Source organism: Microtus oregoni, unplaced genomic scaffold (genome assembly GCF_018167655.1).
Source record: "Microtus oregoni isolate MIOR12 unplaced genomic scaffold, Mior012 000037F_ref0000500, whole genome shotgun sequence".
Classification (NCBI taxonomy): domain Eukaryota; kingdom Metazoa; phylum Chordata; class Mammalia; order Rodentia; family Cricetidae; genus Microtus; species Microtus oregoni.
The window spans coordinates 15449698-15472475 of NW_024543096.1; the positions used below are offsets into that span (position 1 = coordinate 15449698).

General features: G+C 43.1%; 1 protein-coding gene across 9 annotated transcripts in view; it reads right to left on the reverse strand.

Annotated features, from left to right (window-relative positions):
* Positions 1-22778, reverse strand: part of Rbms1 (RNA binding motif single stranded interacting protein 1) — a 225234-nt gene that overhangs the window by 36050 nt on the left and 166406 nt on the right. For all 9 annotated transcript variants that reach the window (XM_041631476.1, XM_041631482.1, XM_041631478.1 and 6 more), the window contains exons 3-4: positions 7718-7776; positions 4546-4637 (exon numbers count right to left, since the gene is read on the reverse strand). In XM_041631476.1, coding sequence (XP_041487410.1) covers positions 4546-4637; positions 7718-7776 — 151 coding nt within the window. The remainder of the gene's footprint in view (positions 1-4545; positions 4638-7717; positions 7777-22778) is intronic.

Here is a 22778-nt window from a genome sequence, read left to right on the forward strand (position 1 = left end):
TTCTTACAAACAGTGCCTATCTAATACACTATACTGCTTAAGACAACAGGTGCTAGGATGGTATACAGGGGTACCCTAAAAAGGCCACTGCCTTTTTCAATAGACTTCTTTCTAATTGAGTTTTGACAATGGGTGTTGGTGTTCCAATGGCTACGACTGGATTAGGATGAGTGGCTGACCGTCTAGCTCCTATCAGTCTGGAAGAGACACAGAGGCCGAGACCGACATTTATATGGAGAGAAAGGCAGCCATGTTCTGGGCCTCCACATGTGGTCTTTTAGCCTCTCATTAGCAGCCAAGCAACAGGGCTCTGAGCAGACCTGACAGAAAGCTTGATCTGGATCCTGCCGGCTCACAGGATACAGTGGGTTGATGTATATATGACTCAAAAGCTGAACAATAGAAAAGGACAGCGTGGATCGAAAGAGCCTACTAGAGTGGCTGGGAAGTAATTACTCTCTTACTGATGGCTGGCAAAGGTGGATGAGAATTTGGACTTACTGGAAGCTGGCTTAGTAACACAGAGAATAACCCCAGCACTCAGGAGGCAGAGATGGAAGAAGCATGGACTCAAACTTCACCCCGGGCTATGTGGTAAGTTCCCTCTAAAAAAGCCAAAAGAAGTGGACCACACAGAGAAGTCTTGGAGTGAGTTAGGTTCCCCGAGGAAGGCTGCCTAGGAGGGCAGGGAGAGAGAGTTCATCAGAGGAAGATGACAGTTAGCTTGGGGGATGGGTGATAGGTTGGGGAGAGAGCTCAGAAAAGCATCCAGGGCACTTTATGAGAAAGAACATCTGCCTGGTGCCTGTGAGAGAAAGTCAGTCAGATTACATCACTGTTAGGTCAAGAGACCTTCCTGTCCTCTGCTAGTGCTCCAACTCTGAAGGGTTAGAAAACACATCCAGGGAGCGGAGAGAGACTGGGTAGGAATACACTGCCAGGAGCAGACCTGACTCAGAGCAAGGGAAACTTCACCACTGTTACGTGATACTCAGAGTTTCTGTGAAACAGGACTATGGATTTAAATTATAAGCACTGCATATCGTACATTAATAATCTCTTCTTCAAGTGTTTAGCTTCAAAATGTTAATCAAATGTTAAAATATTTTGCATTATTTTAGTAAGAAGAAATCATAATACACTACATGCCAGTCACAACCCCAACCAATCTTCTAAAATGTCATTAGATTTAGCTACAATGTAACATGCCATTCTACGTGGGCATATAATAAATGATCGCCAGGATGGAAACCTTCAGAATGGCGCTTCCAGATCACCTAACAGCCAATAATGTTGCCAGCAAAGAATTGTAAAGTAGTCTGTGATGGCCCCTCAGAACCAGCACTAGCCAAGACTCACAGATTTTGTAGGGCTCTGGGCAGTCTGGGAGACCTCTACACAGGACCCCACATTCTACACGCTGTATCTGAGTGTACTGGCACTCCCCCTGCAACAGATTCTCTTTTAAGCATCACAATGAATGAGGCTGGACAACATGAATAGAGACAGGGATGGCTGTAGACGTCCTCAAAGGGACGCTGTATTTTACGGCATTTAGGTGTAAAAACTCAAGAGAAGGGACTAGCTGCAGATGCCACTAGACCTCTCCTGGATATTATCGGAAGAGAAGGGCAGAGCTTCGCAGAGTGACTTAGGATGCACAGAGTGAAAGACAGAACTGTGGTTTTCTGGGTAAGTCCCGCTTATCCCATGTCCAGTCACATACCGAGTACACGGACAGAGCAAATGTGCTATGAAGTAAAATGCAAAGCAGGCTCTCTATGTTCACAAGGTGCTGACAATCTCACAGTTGTTCAACGCCAAAACTGGATACAGCTCACACGACGGGCAATCATCTGAAAACTGGGATGTTTCCAGTTTATGGTTTCTGTTTGTCTTAACTTCTACTCTGGAGGTGAAGAACACCCAAAGGCCAACTTGGCACCAAGCTGTGAGGATTATAGGGAAGGATTACTTTAGGAAAGAAATCCTTTTTATGAATTCCTGAGATCTTTATGTGGGCCGATTCTCATAGTCAAAGTATCTCTATGCTGGCAGCTGCAGGGCTGCGGGCAGCTAACTTATCTCTCAGGTCTTCTCAGGTGATACACATCTTCCTCATAGCCCTTGAGCTTGCATCAGCCTTCTTTCCTGGCTATGTGAACATTCCTCAGGGAGGGATCGTGTGTGGTACTATTCAGAAGTAGCCAAGGACGGTACCTGGTTATTTCTCTCTGTACTTCATAAAGCCCAATAATAGAAAACTACTGCTCTTCTGAAAACAAGATTGGAAATAACAAACTGCCAAATTTTAGGCTTGAAAACATCTGACACAGAAACTGATGCAGGAAAAGAAAAACATGATTATCTTCATAGCTGTACTACAGGTTTTATGTTTAAGGGTATCATTCAAGCTTACATTTTGCTCTATAAAAACCAGGATATGCACTGGCTTAGTTAATGTGACTCTGAGATGTGCTTAATGTGAAATAAAATTTCTGTTATAGAACACAACCCCTAAGAGAAGCACGATGCTTTAAGGGCTGCTTCTGCTTCTTACTTATTTTTTTTAATATTTATTTATTTATTTATTATGTATACAATATTCTGCCTACACATATCCCTGCAGGCCAGAAGAGGGCACCAGACCTCATTACAGATGGTTGTGAGCCACCATGGGGTTGCTGGGAATTGAACTCAGGACCTTTGGAAGAGCAGGCAATGCTCTTAACTGCTGAGCCATCTCTCCAGCCCCTCTTACTTATTTTTTTAGTCAACATATGCTTAGTGGAAAGCTACATGTGATGGCTCATATCCATAATGCCAGTAGTCAGGAGGTGGAGGTAAAGAATCAGAAGTTCAGGGTCATCCTCAGCTACACAGAAAGTACCAGGTGGGATATGTGAGATCCTGTCTCGAAGACAAAGAAAAGGCTCATTGAAGGCAAGCTGGAGAACAGCCTGAAGTCTCTCAGCTTTAGGATTGTAACGGCTCTGGGTGAGTGATTCTGTTCTTGCTAAACTAATCTTCTCAAGTGCATCACATCATCTAAGGCTTTCACCATTTTATACATTTGGGTGTGTTTGTGCACATGTGTGACAATATGCTTATCGATACCGGAGAAGCTGGGTGAGTTAGTTCTCTCCTTTCACTATACTGGTTTCAGGGACTGAACCCCAGTTATGAGGCATGGCAGCGGGCGTGTTTATCAGCTGGCCATCTCCAGAAACATCCTGACTTTGACAGGGAATCTGATCTGCAAGTCACAGCCTAGCCAGCCACACCATTCACATTTCTAAAGGATGGCCTTCCTGGAGTCTAGCTTTTTAACTTTCCACGAAAACTAGCAAAGAGAACACAATTCCGGGGAAAAAGCATTATGTCTTACAGTAATTAAAACCCAGGCATACTGTGGTAGAATGCTTATGAAGCAGGAAACATATGGTCTCCGTTTTATAGCCCTTGAACACTTTTAGGCATACTCCTCACTTGGAGGAATATTCCAACAATATTCCTCAGCTAGAATGCTTAAAGTTCACCAGAAATAAGTCTCGGATGAAGTCCACATAAAACTACCAAAGGATAGGTTCATATTACATAAATAATCAGGATGCGAAAATCATCTGGCTATTAGAGGTAAAACAGCATCTATGGTGTACATTTACCTCCAACCTCCCATGTATATAAACCCAGGTGTGAGTCAGTTATACATCCCTTCAAATTTACTATACCCTATGCACAATTACCTTTCGGATCTTTAACAGTGTGTGCCTACGTGTGGAGTCCGGGGGTTTGCATGAGATGACTTTCTCAGTAGCTGTCCACCTTAGTTTTTGCCAGGGTCTCTCACTGAACCTGCAGTTCCCCAATTCAGCTAGACTGGCTGGATAGCAAGTCTGTGACATCCTCCTGTTCCCTGTCCAGCACAGAGCTTCCTGAAGTAGTCCACTGAGCCTGGCTTTTACATGCCTGCCAGGGATCTGAACTCAAGTCCTTATGTTTGCATGACAATGACTTTACCAACCAGCCATCTTCCAGTTCCATCCCCCAATTACCTTATTAGATACATCTTCTGGTTACCATACAAAGGAATGGGTTTCACTGTGACATTTCTACACATACATATTATGATATTCTGTTCTCATTTACTCGTCTATTCCTTCTCTCTTTTTGCTAGTCTCCCACCTTTCCCCCAAATACTTCTCATTCTGCCTTTGAGACATATATATCCATTACTTTCTCTTTGAGGTATGCCTAAAAAGATTAGTTCTTTGTGCAAAGAACTGTTAAGCTCTATTTTCAGAAAACTATAGATTTTTAAGCCTTCTGGAATTCTAATTATCTAAGAAAATTGGGTGCTATTCCTGGATTTACTTATGGGGTTCCATACTTTACTATGTAAAGTATACACGTTTGCCCACCCTCCTTTAGAATACGAAGAAGAAAGTCTCTGGAAAACTGCTATTGCTGAGGATGCCTGGGTGCATGGCAGTGTTCGGAGGAACGGAGGAGTGGCAACCTCCGGGAGCACAGGCCTTCACTCACCTTTGCCATCTGAGCTTGAACTCCACTAGCCTTCAGGGCAGAGACAGCTTTCTGTGCTGCTGCAGGACTGTCGAAGTCAACAAAACCATAACCTGAAATGCAAAAGACACTCTTCTGAAGCTATGACCTCTTGATTATATAAAGTGTACTTGAAGTTGCAATCTGCTTACGTAATAGGACCGTTCTTTGTTTTTACTGTCTTAATAAGAGAAATACACACTTGTTGCACTCAGTCATTGTAAGCACGCATTTCTGGCCTTGGTTGAATCCTATTCTAGGAATTCATAACGACTTACTGAAGAGAAACAAGACAGGAAATCACGCAACGGTGTGCTCTCCATTTATCTATGCTATTTTCAAGTAAGTGTAAGGTCTATAAAATTTTATGTAGGGTCTATAGAATTAATTAGAGCTCGTTGTATCAACAGGGATGTAGCTGCCTTTGAAGGTGGAAAGTAACATGTAGGCTTGCTCACTGATGATGCTAGGAACGTCAGACCCTGGGAACGTCATCTTGCTTACTGAAGTCTGCCCTCACTGTCAAGACGACTGGACAAGGCAGAGTTGGGCTGTGCACGTCTGCTTTGCTTTCTATCAAACACAGGCTCATTTTGTGATAAAAAAAAATTGACTTTTTCTGTCCTCACTTTACCAGCCTGATTTATCCTCACCCATGTTTTTCTTATGTGTTAATGTAATCCATGCTCTCATATAAAAGCAGTTTCTGAGTCAGGCCTTTGTGGGCTTTTCTGTCCTAACCTGCTTTTGACATTACTGGTAAACACTTAAAAGCCTTCTGTTCGCTAAATTTGGACAGACATTGAAATATAAAATAAAAACAATCTTCAATAAATAATGTACCTTATTTTAGAGTTAACATTTTCTTCAACTCAACTTTGGCCAAAATAGAGGGCCCCAAATAAGTCTGTGAAAAAGTCTCATGACCTTCTAAGATCTCTTGGTGTCATGTGTATAGTACTTAAATAAATTCAATCTCTAAAAATTGTATTTAATATAGTGTTTCTCAATTATGTAATTCTCTATGTGTCTCTTCTTTATTAACTCATCTATAGCTATCATATGTGAAAAACAATACACATATATATATCTGTATCTATCTATATATCTATATCCATCCATCTATTTATATCCATCCATCCATCCATCCATCCATCCATCCATCCATCGCAACCACAAGTTACTGTAGGCGGCACATTGTCTGGCTCTATTACGAACCAAACTGTTACTTCTCCTAAGTCTCAACATTACTTCCCCATCCTGCAAACTCACTCTGGCCTGCATAACTTTATAAACCCACTCTGGATCACCTCCCCACCCCATACTCCATCCCCTACACAGCTGCTGAGGCACAGTCCCAGAGGCTAGCAAGACCAAGAATCTTGGGAAGGGCCATGCCTGACCCAACAGGGTAGTGTCTTCCAAGACCCGCTTGCTAGGAAGGGATCCAGGATACTCTCTGGATTGACCATCAGCACCTTTCCTTTTGTTTGGAAACCTCGTGAATCTCTCCACTTTGTGGCTACTTTCCAACCGTGCAGTTTTGTGTTTGGTAGTGTGAGATTATCTGCCTTTCTTTTCACTCCTGTTCTTGCCCAGATCACACAAACACAGGGTAGAATTCTGGGTTCTAGGACGAGGCAGCCACTGGAGAAGAGCACAGAGCAGCACCTGTCAGTCTGGCACTGGAGAGCTCTGCTAGGAGGAGGGGCTCTCCCCAACTCCACGTCATAGCTTTGCCACATCAGGTTCCTCTAGAGTGAGGAAAAAGGGAGGGAGAAGGGTGGACTAAAACCATTTATCCACTGTGATTTCTCTCCCGGTTTGAAGTTCACTTTTGAGATCGGCTTCCTGCTTTGTTCTTCTTCACAAAATCAAAAGACTTGTGTGTGTGTGTGTGTGTGTGTGTGTGTGTGTTTCTGACTGATCTCCCAAATTATTTATTGATGCTAAATAAGACTAATCTTGGCAACTAAGTGCATGCATTTCCGCATGCATTTGCCTCTCTCCGGCTTAATTCATTTTAAATATTCATTGGGTACCACTCTACATAAAGCACACTCTATTCACTGTCCTAAGGCAAAACTGCCTTCATATGCCATGTTGATTAAACACGGGCTTAGATATTTGCCACAATAGCTCCTTTAAATCTAGGCACTTTGAAGAGGGGCGACTACAATGGGCCACTTCAAGTCCAGATTAAAGGAAAGGACTGGTTTACAAGGGGAGGCCTCACCCTAGGCTTCACTTACGTTCTCTGCCTTTTTCATGGCCCCATCACCAAGCACTACTTGAGAAACTGGGGTCTAATTAATGAGGGGATTTGCCTTCTCTGCCTATTCCTGTCAACCCTCCTTCAATTCCCGGGGTCAGTAGTTAAAGTCAAAGTCAGCTGACTCCATTCTTCCATGTTCCTAGAAATCACATGCCTATTGTTAAGACACTGGATCATTAAAAGTCAGATGCTCAGAGCATCTGCGCCGCCCTGCTCCGGACGCTTCCACGCGCAGCTCAAGGAGCTGGATGAGCTCATCCTAATTGCATTGAAAACTGAAGGTCAGTGCATCAAATTAATGCGGCAGCATATTTCAAAGGGCGCATGACCTCCCCTCCCTGGTACAATTTGGTCAGTGAAAATGGTTCCCTCCTCCCTGCCGCCAATACTGTCAACAGGCACTCAGCGGAGAACAAACGGGAGTATTGAAACATGTAATTAAGTACCGCTTAAAACGACTCTATTCTAATTAATAGAGCCAATTTACACAATATGTAATCTTTTCAGTTCTTTGGTACAGTCCAGTGGTCTCCAGTAAGCAGCTCTAATCTCCCCGGGCTCAGGAAAGAAAAGCTATTCTCTAGCCCGACTCCCCCCTTTAGAGGCAGGGGCTAAATGCCAAATTGTATTTTACATGTTAACTCTACTGGTGCCAAAGCCAGGATCCTGGCAAACTGCTAGCTGTGGGGTTTCCAGCCAAAACTCAACTAGGGACAAAACAAACGTAAGCAATATGCTGATATTGTGCAAGACAGAAACCGGGTGACATATGAGGCCTGCTTTTCTTTTTAACACCATGAGGTTAGTTGTGAAACTGAAGATCATTCCTTCGTCTTTCTAAGGCTACGGCCCAGGAAACGACTGCCCACAGAAACATACCTTTGCACTTGTTGGTTGTCTTATCCAAAATTGCCTTCGTGGAGACGATTTTTCCATATCTAAAACAAAAGGGAACGAGAAGAAGTCATAAGGAACTCCTATTCATGTCCAAGTCCAAAGAACACACATATTTTTGTTTCAAACATCTGCAAACTTTAAAGTACAAAATGTTCTTTACTAAGGGGCATGCAATGAGAATTCTGAACTTTAAACTAAAAAATGGAGTGGCCAGGATCTGCCTTTGAAGCTCTGCATTAAGTCTGATGTCTAGCTTTGAAGAACAGGTACTCTCCCGACAATCTTTAGGGGAAAAAAATAACTGTACACTCTATACAATTTTTCCCCTCCTTCTGGTAACATTATGTCTGTGGTCAACTACAAAGCCAAATGCAAGGCCACAGATCTATTAAAGTTCGACGACCCACATAGCTTTTATGAAACACAGGCAGCAGAAAAAGCTGCTGTATTTTTCTATTCATTCTGGCTCAGTGAACAGTGCTGTGCGGTCACAGGCTGGGAGACAGTTGTATATATATTATGCTTAACAAACTTAAAAGATAAGGGAAGATAGGTAAGATAGTTTTTTTTTTTATTTCTTTTGCCAAAGATTTGTTACTAAGATCACTTTTGAACTCAGTAATAACTAGGGTATTACTAGCACGGTGAGAGTGAGCGTGTGTGTATGTGTGTGTGAAGGTTGAGATTATGAAACTCAACAGGGGTTAATCACTAACACAACGATTGTACGCATAAGAAATGTTAAATTCATTAAGGTGTCATAGAAATTGGGGAGAGGAAATGCAGTGACACTTCACGTGTATTTTAATAAATAAAGCAAGGAAAAACGTAGACTGTTCTGATGTTGTTAAATGTAATTCATACACACATGTGGATATTAATCCCCATTCTCTCCTGGTGCAGACTCTGAAGAGGAGCTGCTACCTACGCCTGTTTTCTAACGACTCAGGGAAAAGTTTGAAAAATAGTATTTGCATTGTTTTAAAATCACAGCAAACAAGAGAAATATGCAGGATATACTTCATGAATCTGGGGCCCAAATTTCCTCATATCTACACAGTTAAGTTCCAAACTTCCACTTTCCCGATGGCTAAATTACAATATTTTAAACATGTTCCATATGCCTTTCTCATGATTGACTTTTGAGAATTGAAAGATGGAATGGGTTTTAGTGCTGGGGATGTAGCCGGGTGGCTGAGCACTTGTCTAGCCTGTCACAAATACACAGAGGCACTGGGGAGGGAGAGAAAAAGAACCTCAAGTATCTGAAGTGTGTAGGGCGATCTAAGAAATCTACATCCCTTTTTACACCACTCTGAATATAACTTACGTATACTTGTACATTAAAAGTGGCTGAAATACATTTGTCACCTCTCCTGTCCATTTAACTCTCTTCCTTCCACTCTGTCTAATCACACAGTCAAATGAGTTCTAACTAGGCATGAAAGGAATCGGATAATTTAAGGTTCCAGTGATAACTACAACTAAGAGGCACAATGAAGCACAAACACCCTCGATTCCCCGAAGAAGCACTGAGCATTTATAATAACATCAACTCGGATCAACCACGTTTACAAAAAATAAGATAGAAAGAAGCACAAATGCCAACACCAAACAAGGACATGAAGGTGACCGCTTAGCAGCTCCTCTACGTCCGAGGTCACAGGCTTCGGGGCTCCTAGCATTCTCCCAACTGCTGTCTTCAATGGAAGCATTTCTTAGATTTTTGTCACCAACTCATTTCCAAAAGCAGGGAGCAGTTGGTGTGACTCCAGCTTAGAGTAAGGGGACTGAAGGTCACTCAAGTTACGATACTACGCCTGAGGTCTCAGAGAGAGGGTTTTTTGTCGTCCAAACAGTGGGACATTTAGGAGAAGGTCAGGAGTTGGCACTGTCCCCTCTTCCGCTGCTCTGAACACTTACTTCATGATGGCAAGGACACAGAAATGTAGGGCGACATGAACAGGCCACTCAGGCCACACCACATCCCTGTCCCATTGAACTCTTTCTTCTCTAGTGTTCTTGACATGAGCGCTCGCTCTCAGGCCTACACTGTGGGCACTTCTCTTCACCGTGGGAACTGGCCCCACAGGGGTGGCTCTATTCCATCTCAGTGGCCCACTGGAGCGTCCTTGTCCATTCCACTTCCTTACCTCCCTCTTTACATTTCATGTTTGATCCTCAACCCTGCCTTTATTTGGACATTTACCCAGAGACGGAGGTTTAATTAACTTTTTATAAAGTCAATTCTCTTTCCTGACTTTTTTTTTTTTACACATAACTTCTGTGAGGGTTTTTTATGTCTTTGCCTCTTTCCTTCTACTTAAAAGTCTTAGTATTTTGTTAAGATAGTATTTAGTTAAAAATCACCTCGTGGGCACCCCTTTCTAAATTCTATTGTCGAAGCATCCCAAGCACATACTTCATCTCCTCCCTGTATGTTTATTCAATAATACTTTTTCTCTCCCAATCTTCCACAAGCTCAGGTTACCTGGGCCCGTATCAATGCCATCATCTCTGAATGAAGACTGTAACCCTGCTGAACTCTGTCTCTGGGGCTCCTCAAATCCCTCCTCTTCCCTGTGCTGTCTAGACTTGTATCAAAAGCACCGGTCCTCCTGCCTCCACCAGCCCTGTAAGAGGACCGCTCTGTGCACAAATTTACCTCCAACACCGCTCCAGACACGTCCACCCCGTCTGTCCGCTTACCCCAGCTTACCTATCTTGATCCCGAAGGACCTGCCCAAATCTTTTTTCCCGGAAGCCAGCCCTAATTGTCTGATTCACTGAAGAAATAATAGAGGTGATTACACTTACCAAATTCCTGCTTATACTCTTAAAGCTGTGCCAACGCACAATGATGAGGCTACGTGTGGTGTGTTATATACATGTTACATATTTTATTTATCTTCACAATCTGTTATTGCTCCCATTATTGGAAATGGTTAAAAAAAATCACAGTTTGAGTCTAAGATGTTGCCTAAATTTCCAAAGTTCAAAAAATGCACAGTATTTAAGTTTTCATTTGCAACAGATTTCTGAAGTTGTTGTAAGAAGCAGTCTGTCCTTCACTAATTCAAGCTATAAAAGAAGACTGGGGTGGGTACAACAGACAGACGGACGGACTTGATAGTCCCTTCCATTTCGATACTGACGGAGATTTCTCTTTTTTCCAAGGGCAGCAGTTTTTGTTGTTTTAACCTGAAACAAATGCATGGCTCGAGCCTGACAAAGAGGAAAGGAACAGAAGAGGCGTTTCTGAAATTTAACAGTTTGCCTTCCCACCACGACTTTAATCAGCTCGACCAAGAGACGGTGATTTCACTGAGAGGTGGCTCCTACACACAGGGAGGTGATTATTTGGAGCCACTGAGGGGCGCTAAGAGGTTTCCCTTTCATTAAAGTCTCCACCTTGTCCACTCTGAGCATAATGCGAAATGGTCACTGCTGCCCTGGTAGCTTTACTTGGAGTCAGATTTAATAATGGGGAGGAGATGTTACAGGTAATTAGAACTTATGTAAATCTTCTGTCAATCACCAGTGCCCACAAGATTAATAGAGGGTTGCTTACAAGTTTATAAAGTGTCCAAAACTTCCTTTCCATTTGCAGCTTAGCTTAATTTGCTTAAGAAAAAAATTAAGGGGCTCTTGACTGGTAGAATGTAGACTCTAAGAAAATGGAGAACGCACCCAAGAATGCGAGGTGCAGAGCCGGAGAAGCTACTGTGCCTTTGTGGGTTCTTTAGGTTTTATCCAGCTTCAAAGTAGCGAGGTTCAGCCCACAGCCCTCGCTGCCCTGATTAGGATGCTCTTGACTAAGAGTAGCTAATCCACTCCAGAGGAAGCGCTGGCAGTAAAGGGATAAAGAGTAATTAAGAGACGTGACGACTGCAGGATAATTAGAATTTCAAAGGGAGAGGATAACAAGCAAAAATTCACAGAGACCTACTTGCTCTTGTGGACAAGGCTCAAGAGCTGCTTAGAATGTACTAAACCTTCTTCAGCTTGCATACACCTTTATTCCTTTCTCTCCCATTTCCACTTACGACTAAAAGCAAATGTATTTTAGTTTTAATTTAAAAAAAAAAAGTGATCTTCTGTTCCCATAGCTCTTTCCCTTTCAAATTATACCTTTCTTTTTAGTTTATTCTAATCACAAAATCAATACAGACTTCTGGAATTAGAACACAGATATTATGCTGACAAAACTAAAATCACCCAAAGTCCTAGATCTGAATGGCAGTGCACTTCCCTACAGGTTGTAAGCGATGGATGGGCAATCCTGTGCGCACACACACTCTTTCCCTCCCCACGTGCCACCCCCTTTTCCCAGTTAACATGTGCCAGGGCTTGGAAGAGATGCGTCTACACCAACCACCACCAACAGATGGCGATCTTGGTTGATATGTTATCTCAACACACTGGTCACTTCAAGTTTTTAAGGTACTACTTGGCCCTGTTCATGCTAGACTTAGAGTACACTATGGGCACTATTAAAGCTGTAAGAGCAACGAGCATATTAAACAACAGTTACAAGTAATGTGTACCTATAATGTTAACAAAAAGAGATGCATTACATTTGAGAAAGCCAACTACTGCTCATGAATACAGGAGAATGGCTTTTATGTTTACTTTAAACTCAGGAATGCTCCTTAAGAACAATGAGAGATGAGGTGACGATATAGATAACAGACAGCAAGAAGGACAGGTAGTATGGAGCGAGGAAAAACTAAGAAAAATTCAAAACATTGAAGCTGATGACTTAGTGAGTTAAATCGGGGTAGGGCATCAAAGACATTATATTAATACAGCTTTGACATTGTGGCACAGGCTGCTGAGCGATGGACTCATAATTTAATCTTCCCAACAACCGTTTCCTCTTGAGTAGTTGGTATATAACTTTTACTCTGTAAATGCGAAACTTAGGAACAGACTGAGTCCACCGAGGGCTACACAGCTAATAAGTAGCGAAGATCCAGGGCAGGAAGTTTGCTTTGGAGTTTAAAGGCCACGTGTGTTGACAATTACAGAAACGTGGGTCACCAACCACAGATAGATTCAAAGCAATTCCACTTTTGAGTTGCATGCTTTCGATGAGTAAAGGGCAGACTGTTGCCACTAATGTCTCTGGGACAGACGTTGATGACATTCAGAAAGAGGTCACGCTGGCCTACCTTGGGATAAAACATCCAATAAAATATATCAGCGAGAGGAAAGGACAACTAATCTCAAAGTTTACAAGAAATAATTCATGGATCAATCCCATGGGAGCAAATCTGGGGACTGTCAATCAAATACATTCTTGTTATTTTGGAATTGTTAGGGGGGAAAAAAAAACTCATCTACAAATACAAACTTATTGTACTTGGGAGGTAGAAGTAGATGGACCTCTGAGTTCGAAGGCGGCCTCAATCTTTTACAAATTGAGTCACAGGACAGTCAGGGCTACACAGATTTTTGTTTGTTTGTCTCAAAAAAACAAAACAAAACAAACAAACAAAAAAAAAAACCAAGAGGCTGGAGAGATGGCCCAGCGGTTAAGAGCACTAACTGCTCTTCCTGAGGACCCAGGTTCAATTCCCAGCACCCACATGGCAGCTCACAACTGTCTGAAAATCCAGTTCCAGGGGATCAGACACCTTCACACCAATGCACATAAAATAAGGTTAAATAAACCATAAAAAAATTTTAAAAACCATAAAAAAATTTTAAAAACAAAACAAAACAGAAAAAACCCAAACTTATCTTCATGCTCAGACCTTCCGAGTACACACCTACAGCTAATGCCTGTCCCCCACAACCATAACCTCACTCCTACCCTGACGGGCACAGGACGATGCTGAAAGATGGAAGTTTTCTAGCTCACCCTTTCTGTTACTTTGTTTTGCCAAGGGCCTCTCAGGAAAGGGGGATTTCCTAAGATTTGCTTTAGCTCATCAAACTTTGTGCTTGGCCGGAGGAAGGAAAACAGGGTCCAAACGACATCCGTTCAACAGCAAAGTCTGTTAGTAAGCAAGGAGGAGTGATTTGCCCACTGCCCCAAATAAATGAATTGGTTAATATTTTCTCTGTTTAGCAAAGGAAACAGTAGGATGTAAAGATGAGGTCCAAGATGTGAAACTTTTCAATTAGGTAATCAAGTTCAAACAGATTTTCTAAGACTTTATGTTTCATGCCGACAATGTTCATGTGTTCATGGTTTTCAGAAAAGTGGTCTAGGACATGAAAATATTAAGCATGTATAAAGACATTTCATTTTTTTTTTTTTAGCCAAACTCCGATAATCACCCCATCTGTGTGTGCTGTATGGTTCTGAGGGGTGGTGGTGTATATGCAGCACAGGGACCTGGGTCTTACACAACCGGAGACAAAGCCAGAGTTGCCAGAAGAAAAACGCTTGGCAAGAAAAGCAACTGCAGACCTGAAGGTGAGCCGCAACTGAAGCCCTGGTGCGGAAGGCCAGCCGATCACAGGAAAGACTAGCATAGCACCAAAGGAGAGATCAGATCAAGAACGCAACTCACCGGTATTCATAGCATGCCCCAGTGTGACCTTCACCACGCAAGGCCTATGAAAAATGTATAAGGTGCCAGATCAACTAAGAAGGGGACAGCCCTTTGAGAGCTGGGAGGACTTTTCAGGACAAAACCACCTCAGGACTAAAATAAAAACCCAAGATCTTGTCTGCAGAATCCTAAACAAAGAAGGCATAAGTACAGAAGGAATGTCAGGCTCAGCATGTCAGCCTTTGGGGAGCACAGAAATCCAGGAGCAGCCTAGGAAGAACCATGAATACAGAACATGTTTCCGGCAAGCCCGGCAGAGAAAAACAGAAATCAAGGGCGGGAAGGTCCTGGAGTGGCCTGCCTTCCAGAGAAAGAGAATAGATCTTGGTTGCAGACTTTTCAACTCTAGAATTATACGGCAAAAGCAAGATTTTAGCAAGATTCATGGAAAACTTTATGCCTGAGATTAGCAAGGAGTCTAATGTCTTTAATTCGCTTTGTATGCTTAAAAATTAGTATGGACGACTGATGAGAGCTGGGGGTTTCCAGAGGCCAGCAGACCAAGACAAATGGCTTCTCTGGAGGAGCCTTAAATGCTCAATTAAACTTCTGAGGAAAACAGTCCCAGGTGTCTGCTGGGAGAGCCAGGGGCCTGTCATGAATTCAGAAGACAGAGAAGGAGACCCTCAAGTTCATGTTTCTGAACTGGAGAAGTCAGAGATTTCAGCCCAGAGCCTGCATGCTGGGATGAATTGCAGAATTCAGCGCATCGTCGTGTGGTCTCAGGGGCAACTAGCCTGGCTGTCTTGCAGCCAGTGAGCTGACGGGAGACATCACAGAGATTCTGGGACCAACGGCCATGCCACACTTATTTCTTCAAGAGGTAACATAGACCACAGACCTACACACCTGTTTCTTCTCAACACCAAAAGATCAACACATCCTGTACATTCAAATGAAATCATTTTCCATAAACTTTCCTCCATGAAACCAGCACTGATCACAACATATCCAGCTGGAAATAAGTGTATAGAAACACTAAATTATCTTGTTAAAAAACAGTAAAGATGCTCATGGGCAAGGGGGATATTCTGTAAAAAATGTATAGCCTCTCTTCTAAATAAAAAACATTATAGAGACTTGGATTTACAGCGTGGATTTATGGCTTCAGTTTAGAGCAAATTCTATCACAATTTGCAACCAAGCTCAAGCAGCTTCTCAAGAGCACACAGCACACCAATGCTCACATACATCCCGACACTATTTACATAAGTCACTATACCGCAGCTCTCTTCAGTTACAGACGCTTGGACCCAAATTACTGTTCCCAAATACTGTACTATATGCTGGAAACAGAACCAAGGATGGTTTCTATGTATATGTCATGCAACTGATCTCAAAGTCTCATATACTGATTAATATGCAAGCCATAAAGCAAAGACAACTTGACTCTAGAAGGTAATCTTTTATCTCTGGATTGATATACCCATCATGATTTTTTTTTTTTTTGACTTTCGAGACAGGGTTTCTCTGTGGCTCTGGAGACTGTCCTGGAACTAGCTCTGTAGACCAGGCTGGTCTCGAACTCACAGAGATCCGCCTGCCTCTGCCTCCCAAGTGCTGGGATTAAAGGCGTGCGCCACCGCCCGGCTGATGATTATTTTTTTAAACTGTTTTCTTCTCCCACTAAAATCTACAATGTATTTCTTCTGCTGCCTTGATAGTCTCACCTTATATAGTAATTTACTATAAGGAAAACTTGGTTATAACAGACAGAAGGCCTCAAGTTCTAATACAGCCAATGACCTGCCCTGGGACATTCTTGGTATCCTCCTCTATAGAAAAGCCAAAAATAGCTACCACACAGAAGACTGAGTTTGGTCCATAACGGCTTTTTCTCCACCCTCCTCTCCAAATAAGGAACCAATGACAACAACCTAGAGTACTTTCTTACCAAAATATTAATGTGACCTTATATTGCAATATGTTGAGAAAGAACAGACCCGCCATTTTTGTTACTTTTAAAGCAGTTTTCTTTGCATATTACACATAAGTACTCAACATATGTTGGTTGAATACATAAAACATAAACAGGCAATATAATTTTTTTCCCAATGAAAGTGTGCTTGGTACCAAAGAGAAAGAAGTGTGTGTGTGTGTGTGTGTGTGTGTGTGTGTGTAGGAATTGACAAAGACAGAAGAGAACTCCTATATGTTGTCTTGGAAAATAGATATGGGTGGAATTTTATCCAAATTTAGCTTATAGGATCATAGGAATGAAAGCAATTTAGGAGTTTAACATGAAATAAAAAATTAGTAACAAAAAGAAAATTACAGAGTTGGGGCCTGGGAGAAGCTCTAATACCATGTACTTAAAAAAAATAAAGCAAAGTCGAAAATCTTAAGAGACATAGACACACACACACAGACAGACAGACGCATGCACACAACCAGTCAGAGGCTAACAGAAACTGGATGTTCACAACTCCAGCACTGAAAGCCATAAATGACCACTTCATTCAAAGCAGGGCAGAAGGACAGAGGCCTAAGGCAAGCATGTTTTCTGAAACCCTCAGAACAGAATGCAAAATTACTTCAACGTAACTGACTCTGCCACAAGACAAAAGCATTGGAGTCAAACTGGACGTTTCTTGGACTTACACTCAAGTTGGCTGTGATACAAAATGGGGCATCAGTATATTGATTACCAAGTACGCTTCATCCTTTGTGAGGACAGCAATGCTCCACTGGCCCGCAGTCCAGTGGCGCCAGGCTGAGAAGAGACTGAAGAGGGAAACAGCATCTACCTTCCTTATTTCACTTCTTACAAATCTGGAGAGACTACAGTATAAACCTATCACGGGGAAGGGCACACTTGGTCTACATAAGGGTATGCCAGCCAGCAGCCTGACATCTTTAAATTTACTCAGCTCAAAAGGTCACTTGTGACAACAGTTGCAGCTCCAAGAGCAGAGCTGAAGGAGAGGGATAAATAAGGCTCCCATATTGATTACCACAGGTTTGTCCCTGAACCACACTGTCCTTAGATGCTGCAGATAAAGATGAGCCAGCATTTCAAAGACACAGGAGTGGAGATGCGAGGTCTCCGAAGCTTGCACCATAAGAAAGGCAGAGAGAAATTAGCTTTGTATGAAAGAACGCAGCGGAAGCAGGGTGGATGCTCTAACGTGACTTCCGTGTCAGTTCCATTCAACTGCCACAACCTAAATGAAGGTGCTAGGCTCATACTCTCTGTACCTCAGATTCACGGCATTTTCCCGTAGGTGTTTTGGTTGTACGTGGCAAGGGACGGGGCTATATGTAACAACAATTTGGTAAATGTTATCACATTTATTTATTGACCCTGTCATAAGAATTTCCCCAGTCTTGGTGGTTTTGCAGAATGTTGTGCAACAGGACAGGTAAGCATGGGCTGTAAAATGCGAGATTCTTTGAAAGAACAAAGAACTCCCAAGATGCTAGACCATAAGGAGCTGGGGAAGTGAAAAACTGACCGAAAGCCAAGTTCTGAAAAACTAGAGAGACTTGGGAAAACATCAAGCACCAGTATGTGGCTGTTTCCTCTAAATGGGAATACTCCCTTTTGGAGGGAGGATGCAGCCCCTAAGACTCAAAGCTAAGGAAACTCAGCACTCACAAGGCCACCCCACAATGCAGTACAGGCAGTAAGCACTGTACTGCCTGTACTTGGAAGTGAGGCCACGCCATAGCGGATCTGCCTGTAAATTGTTCAGGAGCACCAGGAGCAACTTGCAATGTTTTGTTTCGTCAGCCATACTCGGGTGGGATCTTTGATGATGCTTCTTCTGTAAATGACCTCAGTAAACCTAATGGTTCCTCGGTGTGTCATCTGTGCCCTCTCTTGGGTAGAAAGGCATGTGCTTGCGTCACACAACCAGTGGGCTCCTTCACAGCCCAGCCATGTGCACAGGATGCTGGCTCTATTCAGGAAGTGGTGAGAAAGAGGGCGATGCTTTATTTGCACTGAATACACAGAAATTATGTGCTTGCGAGTCATGTGATGAGACCAGGAAAGGTGAAATTTGGCGGAGAAGCGGCTAACTCATGGAACCAGTGTTTGGTTAACATGGAGCAAAGCCTCTAAGGGACATCCCCAAAGGCCTGGTCCTCAGTCAGCATGTCTAAAAAAAAAATGAGAACAGAAAAAACAAAAACTGTGCCCTACACATCAGGTGACTGGTGGCACACTCTCATATGTATAGATGTCCCAGAGCTAGATAGGAAGGGAAGATGTCAGAATACTCCAAAATCTCTAACAAACCAGAATTAATACTATGCTAATGCTGACACAGTAACACTCAATAGAGAGGAATAATTCTTCCACAAGTTCTGAAGTGGCAAAAATCAACCGACAAACCCTTGGCTTATGCACATGAACAACCCTGGGTTTTCGATAGGGATATGTCGTATTCTCTAAATAGCTACAACTTAGGCTGCACGGACTCTGATTATAAAAGCTATTGAATTGCAACCTTTATCGAATGAAGCTGCTACCAAAAGCTATGTCAAAGTCCTAAGTCCTCTGCATGTTATCTTTTGAAACAGGGTCCTCTTTGCAGATGTAATCAAGACAAGATATGCTCCCCTCCCGGGGGCTGTAGTCAAGGAAGACTGATACCCCTTTTTAGAGGAAAATCAACACATAAAAAAGGCAGAGGCGGCTAAGCAATGATGCAGGTAGCGGAGGGCAGGATGCTGTTCAGGCTAGCAGCACTAAGAACTGTCAATCAGCATATGTCACAGCTAGGAAAAGACAAGACAGGCCTCTCCTGGGCAGGGCCTCTCCTGACACATCAAGCACAAACTTCTACCTTCCAGAACTGGAGGATGATGGACATTTGTTGTTTTAAGCTCCTCAGTGTACGGCACCTGGTTATGGCAGCCAAACAGAAAAAAAACCATAGCTTTAGCCTAAGTGTGTATGTCTTTATAGGTCTTTGAACCCGTTTTGCTCAATCTTCATTTTCTGCTCCGTAACACAATACCTCACGTGGTAAATGCACTGTCATTCTGCGGGACTCAACAGCACTTCCCCAGAGCAAGCCTCTCCTGACCTTTGCAGAATGAGCTAGACGCTGCCTCTGCATTGTGCCCATGAAAGCCCATCACAACAGTGCCCGGGAGCAGCATCCTCAACCACACCACGCTCCCTGCGTGGCTCTATCCTAACCAGGCTTGCAACCTTGGATGATTTGTTTACCACTTTGAGCATGGGGCTTCAGCATGGTATCTGATAAATAATGAACATTTGATATTAAGGAGGAGAAGAGTGGAGAAGCAGTACTTATAGCCTGTTCTGACTGAGTACTTCACGTCTGAACATAATTATTCTGAATGCTTCGGAGAACCTGGTTGCGGGTGGAAAGTGAAATGTCCCGTGTATAGGCTCTGAACTGGAAGGTTTGGACCCCGTTTGGTAGTGATGCTATGGGAGGTTGAAGAACCTTCAGGAAGCAAAGCCCCTCTGGAGGAAGTGAGTCATTAGGGTGGGCCTTTAAGTTTTATAGTCTGGCCTACTACATGTCTACTCTCGGCTTCCTGATCTACCCAGCCAGGAGCAAGCAGCCTCATGCTCTGGCCCCTGCAGTTTGAGAGCTGTTCTGTTACTACCATGCCTTTCTCCACAGTGACCTGCATTCTCACAGGGTGAGCCACAGCAACAAGGAGGGTGATATATTCATCTTACAAGCACTTGCAAAAGGGTAAACGCCATGTATGAAGCTCCAGAGCCTTATCTAGAGCAAGCCACAGATGCAGGCCTCCTGGGCACTGACCTGGGAAAGGAGACTATGGGGAAGAGAGGCCATTTTCCATGGGAAACAGTGGGGGAGTCTGCTTGAAGTGTTTCTAGGGTGGGCCAGGTGACTGCCTGGTGGAGAGTGGGGGGTACACAGTCCTTTACAAACTGACCTAAGAGGGGTTCCATGGTCACCAGTGATAACCCAAAAAGTAAGTACAAAGAAGTTTCCCGACAGCCAAATTTATTCTGTGATTCTGACCTTTCTTGAAAGTTCTCACAGGCCTCAGTTTGTTCTAACATTACATAAAACTTCAAGTCTACCTGAGGCTAACCATTTTTGTTTACCTTACTAACACATAAATTTTTTTTTTAAAAAAAAATCTGGACATATTCTGAGTTGGGGAGCAAGAGTCGAGTTTTCCTGCTCTGAGAGTGGAGCTAGATAGATCAACAGAATTGATGCCAATAATAAGGGTTACTTGTATAGATGACTGAGTGAAAAATGCAGGCTCAATAATTCCCTTTAGAAATCACCCTTGACAGGATTGACTTTGTGTAAATTTCACCTTCAAATCAAAACGAAAATAGAGCTCAATAAAATTCTATAAAATTGTCTATGAACCGAGCAGGCCACAAACAAAAGAATTCACATGTGAACATCAAGATAGCAGCAAGAAGGCTTGCCGTGTTCCTGTCGCTCCAGACGAGGCTGCTGTGGGCACTTATCAGCAATGGTGTCTCCCTGCACTTCCTGTCACCACCCTGCTGAGGCAGCACAGCAGCCTGCTCCTGAGCTTCCTCCTTCCTTGGCTGCTTTGTTTAGACTTAATGCTTGAAAAAGGTGAAGGGAAGAGACCAGAAGGATGGCTCAGTGAACAGAGCACTGCCCCGCAACCTAATGAATGGGGTTTGATCCCTGGAACCCACAGAAGGCGAACAGTAGAGAACCGGCCCTCACAAAGGTGTCTTCTGACCAGTGTCATGGAGTGTGCTAGCATAAACACACACACGCACACATACACACGCATATGCAAGAATAAAAACTAGAATTAAAGAAACTTAATGAAAGTAAAATGTGTACCAACATGAGGGAAGTGTTTCATGGACCCTGAGAAGGCCCCTTAGACTCTGGGGGAGAAATGACTAGTTTTCAAAAGCGAGCAAAAACACCAGTGCTGTCGGAAAATCTGAAAGCATGACATCAAGGAGTGCAGCTGAGAGTGTCCCACAGAACACCAGCACACTGTATGCACATGCAAATAAACAAACAGTTCTTTAAGTAAAACCTACTTTGTCCTTTAAAGTTCAAGTGCACCATCTCTGGAGGGGGGTGGCTACAGGACCACTCAGATGGAGGTGAATATATGTTTGCAGACCCAGGCCAAGGTGCTGCTAGATAATGATGTAAGTGGGAGGAAAATATGGTGTGCTTTATACATAGACTGGTATATAGATATACCATATATATGGTATACCATAAATATGTATACTTTATACATATATTGTATATCATATACAAATATCGATAGACTTTCTTTTTGAAAGTGTGTGTGTGTATGTGTGCACACCTGTCTATGTGTGTGTGTGGATAAGTATGCAGTGGAGGACAGAGGACAACTCAGGTATCCTTTTATCCTTTTCAGGAAGGTCATATATATCCTTTGAGAACTGGCCTTGAATGCACCAATTAGGCTAGACTTGCTGACTAGTGAGCTCCAGGGCTCCTCCTGTCTCTATCTTCCCAGCACTGGATGACAAGCATATACCGTTACACCCTGGCATTTCCACATGGATTCTGGGGATCAAATTCAGGGCAAGTGCTTTAGCAACTGAACAGAAAACGTTGCTGTGGGCACCTAGCGCCCCCGAGCCACCTCCCTAGTCCCAGGTGGGCTTTCTTTCAGCTTGAATTAAAAGGGTTATGACAAGAATATTTCTCTTCTGCCCATTTGAAAAAAATACTAATTACACATAAATTCCATTCTGATCCTGATATTACAACCCCTCTCTTATGAGGAATACAGTACCTGTCTTAGAACTGGAGTAGAATACAAGATAAAGTCCCAAACAAAAATCAAGTACCTCTCTAACTCTGCAACGGTTAGGAGCTCAGCTTATCAAAATGCTGTTTTCTTTTACCTGACCAGGTCCACCAGGCCAGCCTGAGACCTTTCAACAGGACTGTTCCAAACTGCATTCAGAAAGAAGGCGATAACTGCCCCCTTAATACCCAGACTTACACTGGGTCATTAATCACCTGCCCCAAATCCTCTAGGTTTCCTCTTAAAATTCCTTAGGCTGCAGATCAGTGCCTAGGCCTGACTCTCATCCCTCCCTAACCCTAGATTTCATCACGGAGGCAGCAGGACAGAAAGGCATGGGGAGTGGACAAGACCAGACACTTTCAGGTTCATTAAATCAAAGAGTGAAATTTCCTTCTAGTCAAAGACACCCTAAACCACCAAAGAGTAGGAAACAACCGCGGGAGAAATTCAGAAGGCAGTGAGTGAGTGACAAGTCAGTCTTTCGAAAACCAGAGAGATGAAGCTGCAGTACTTTCCCATCGGAACACGAGATAAAGACGAGATGCAGGACGATTTGCTGAGAAGACATCAAATGTATAACCATGTGTCCTGTCCCAAGATGCCCTATGCCCGTTCGTCCACTTGACAATGACACCATGACGAGTTTGCAAACCAATTCTAGGAATGTTTTTGTTTATAATGAGGACATACTGTGCTTCTACCCATAGAAC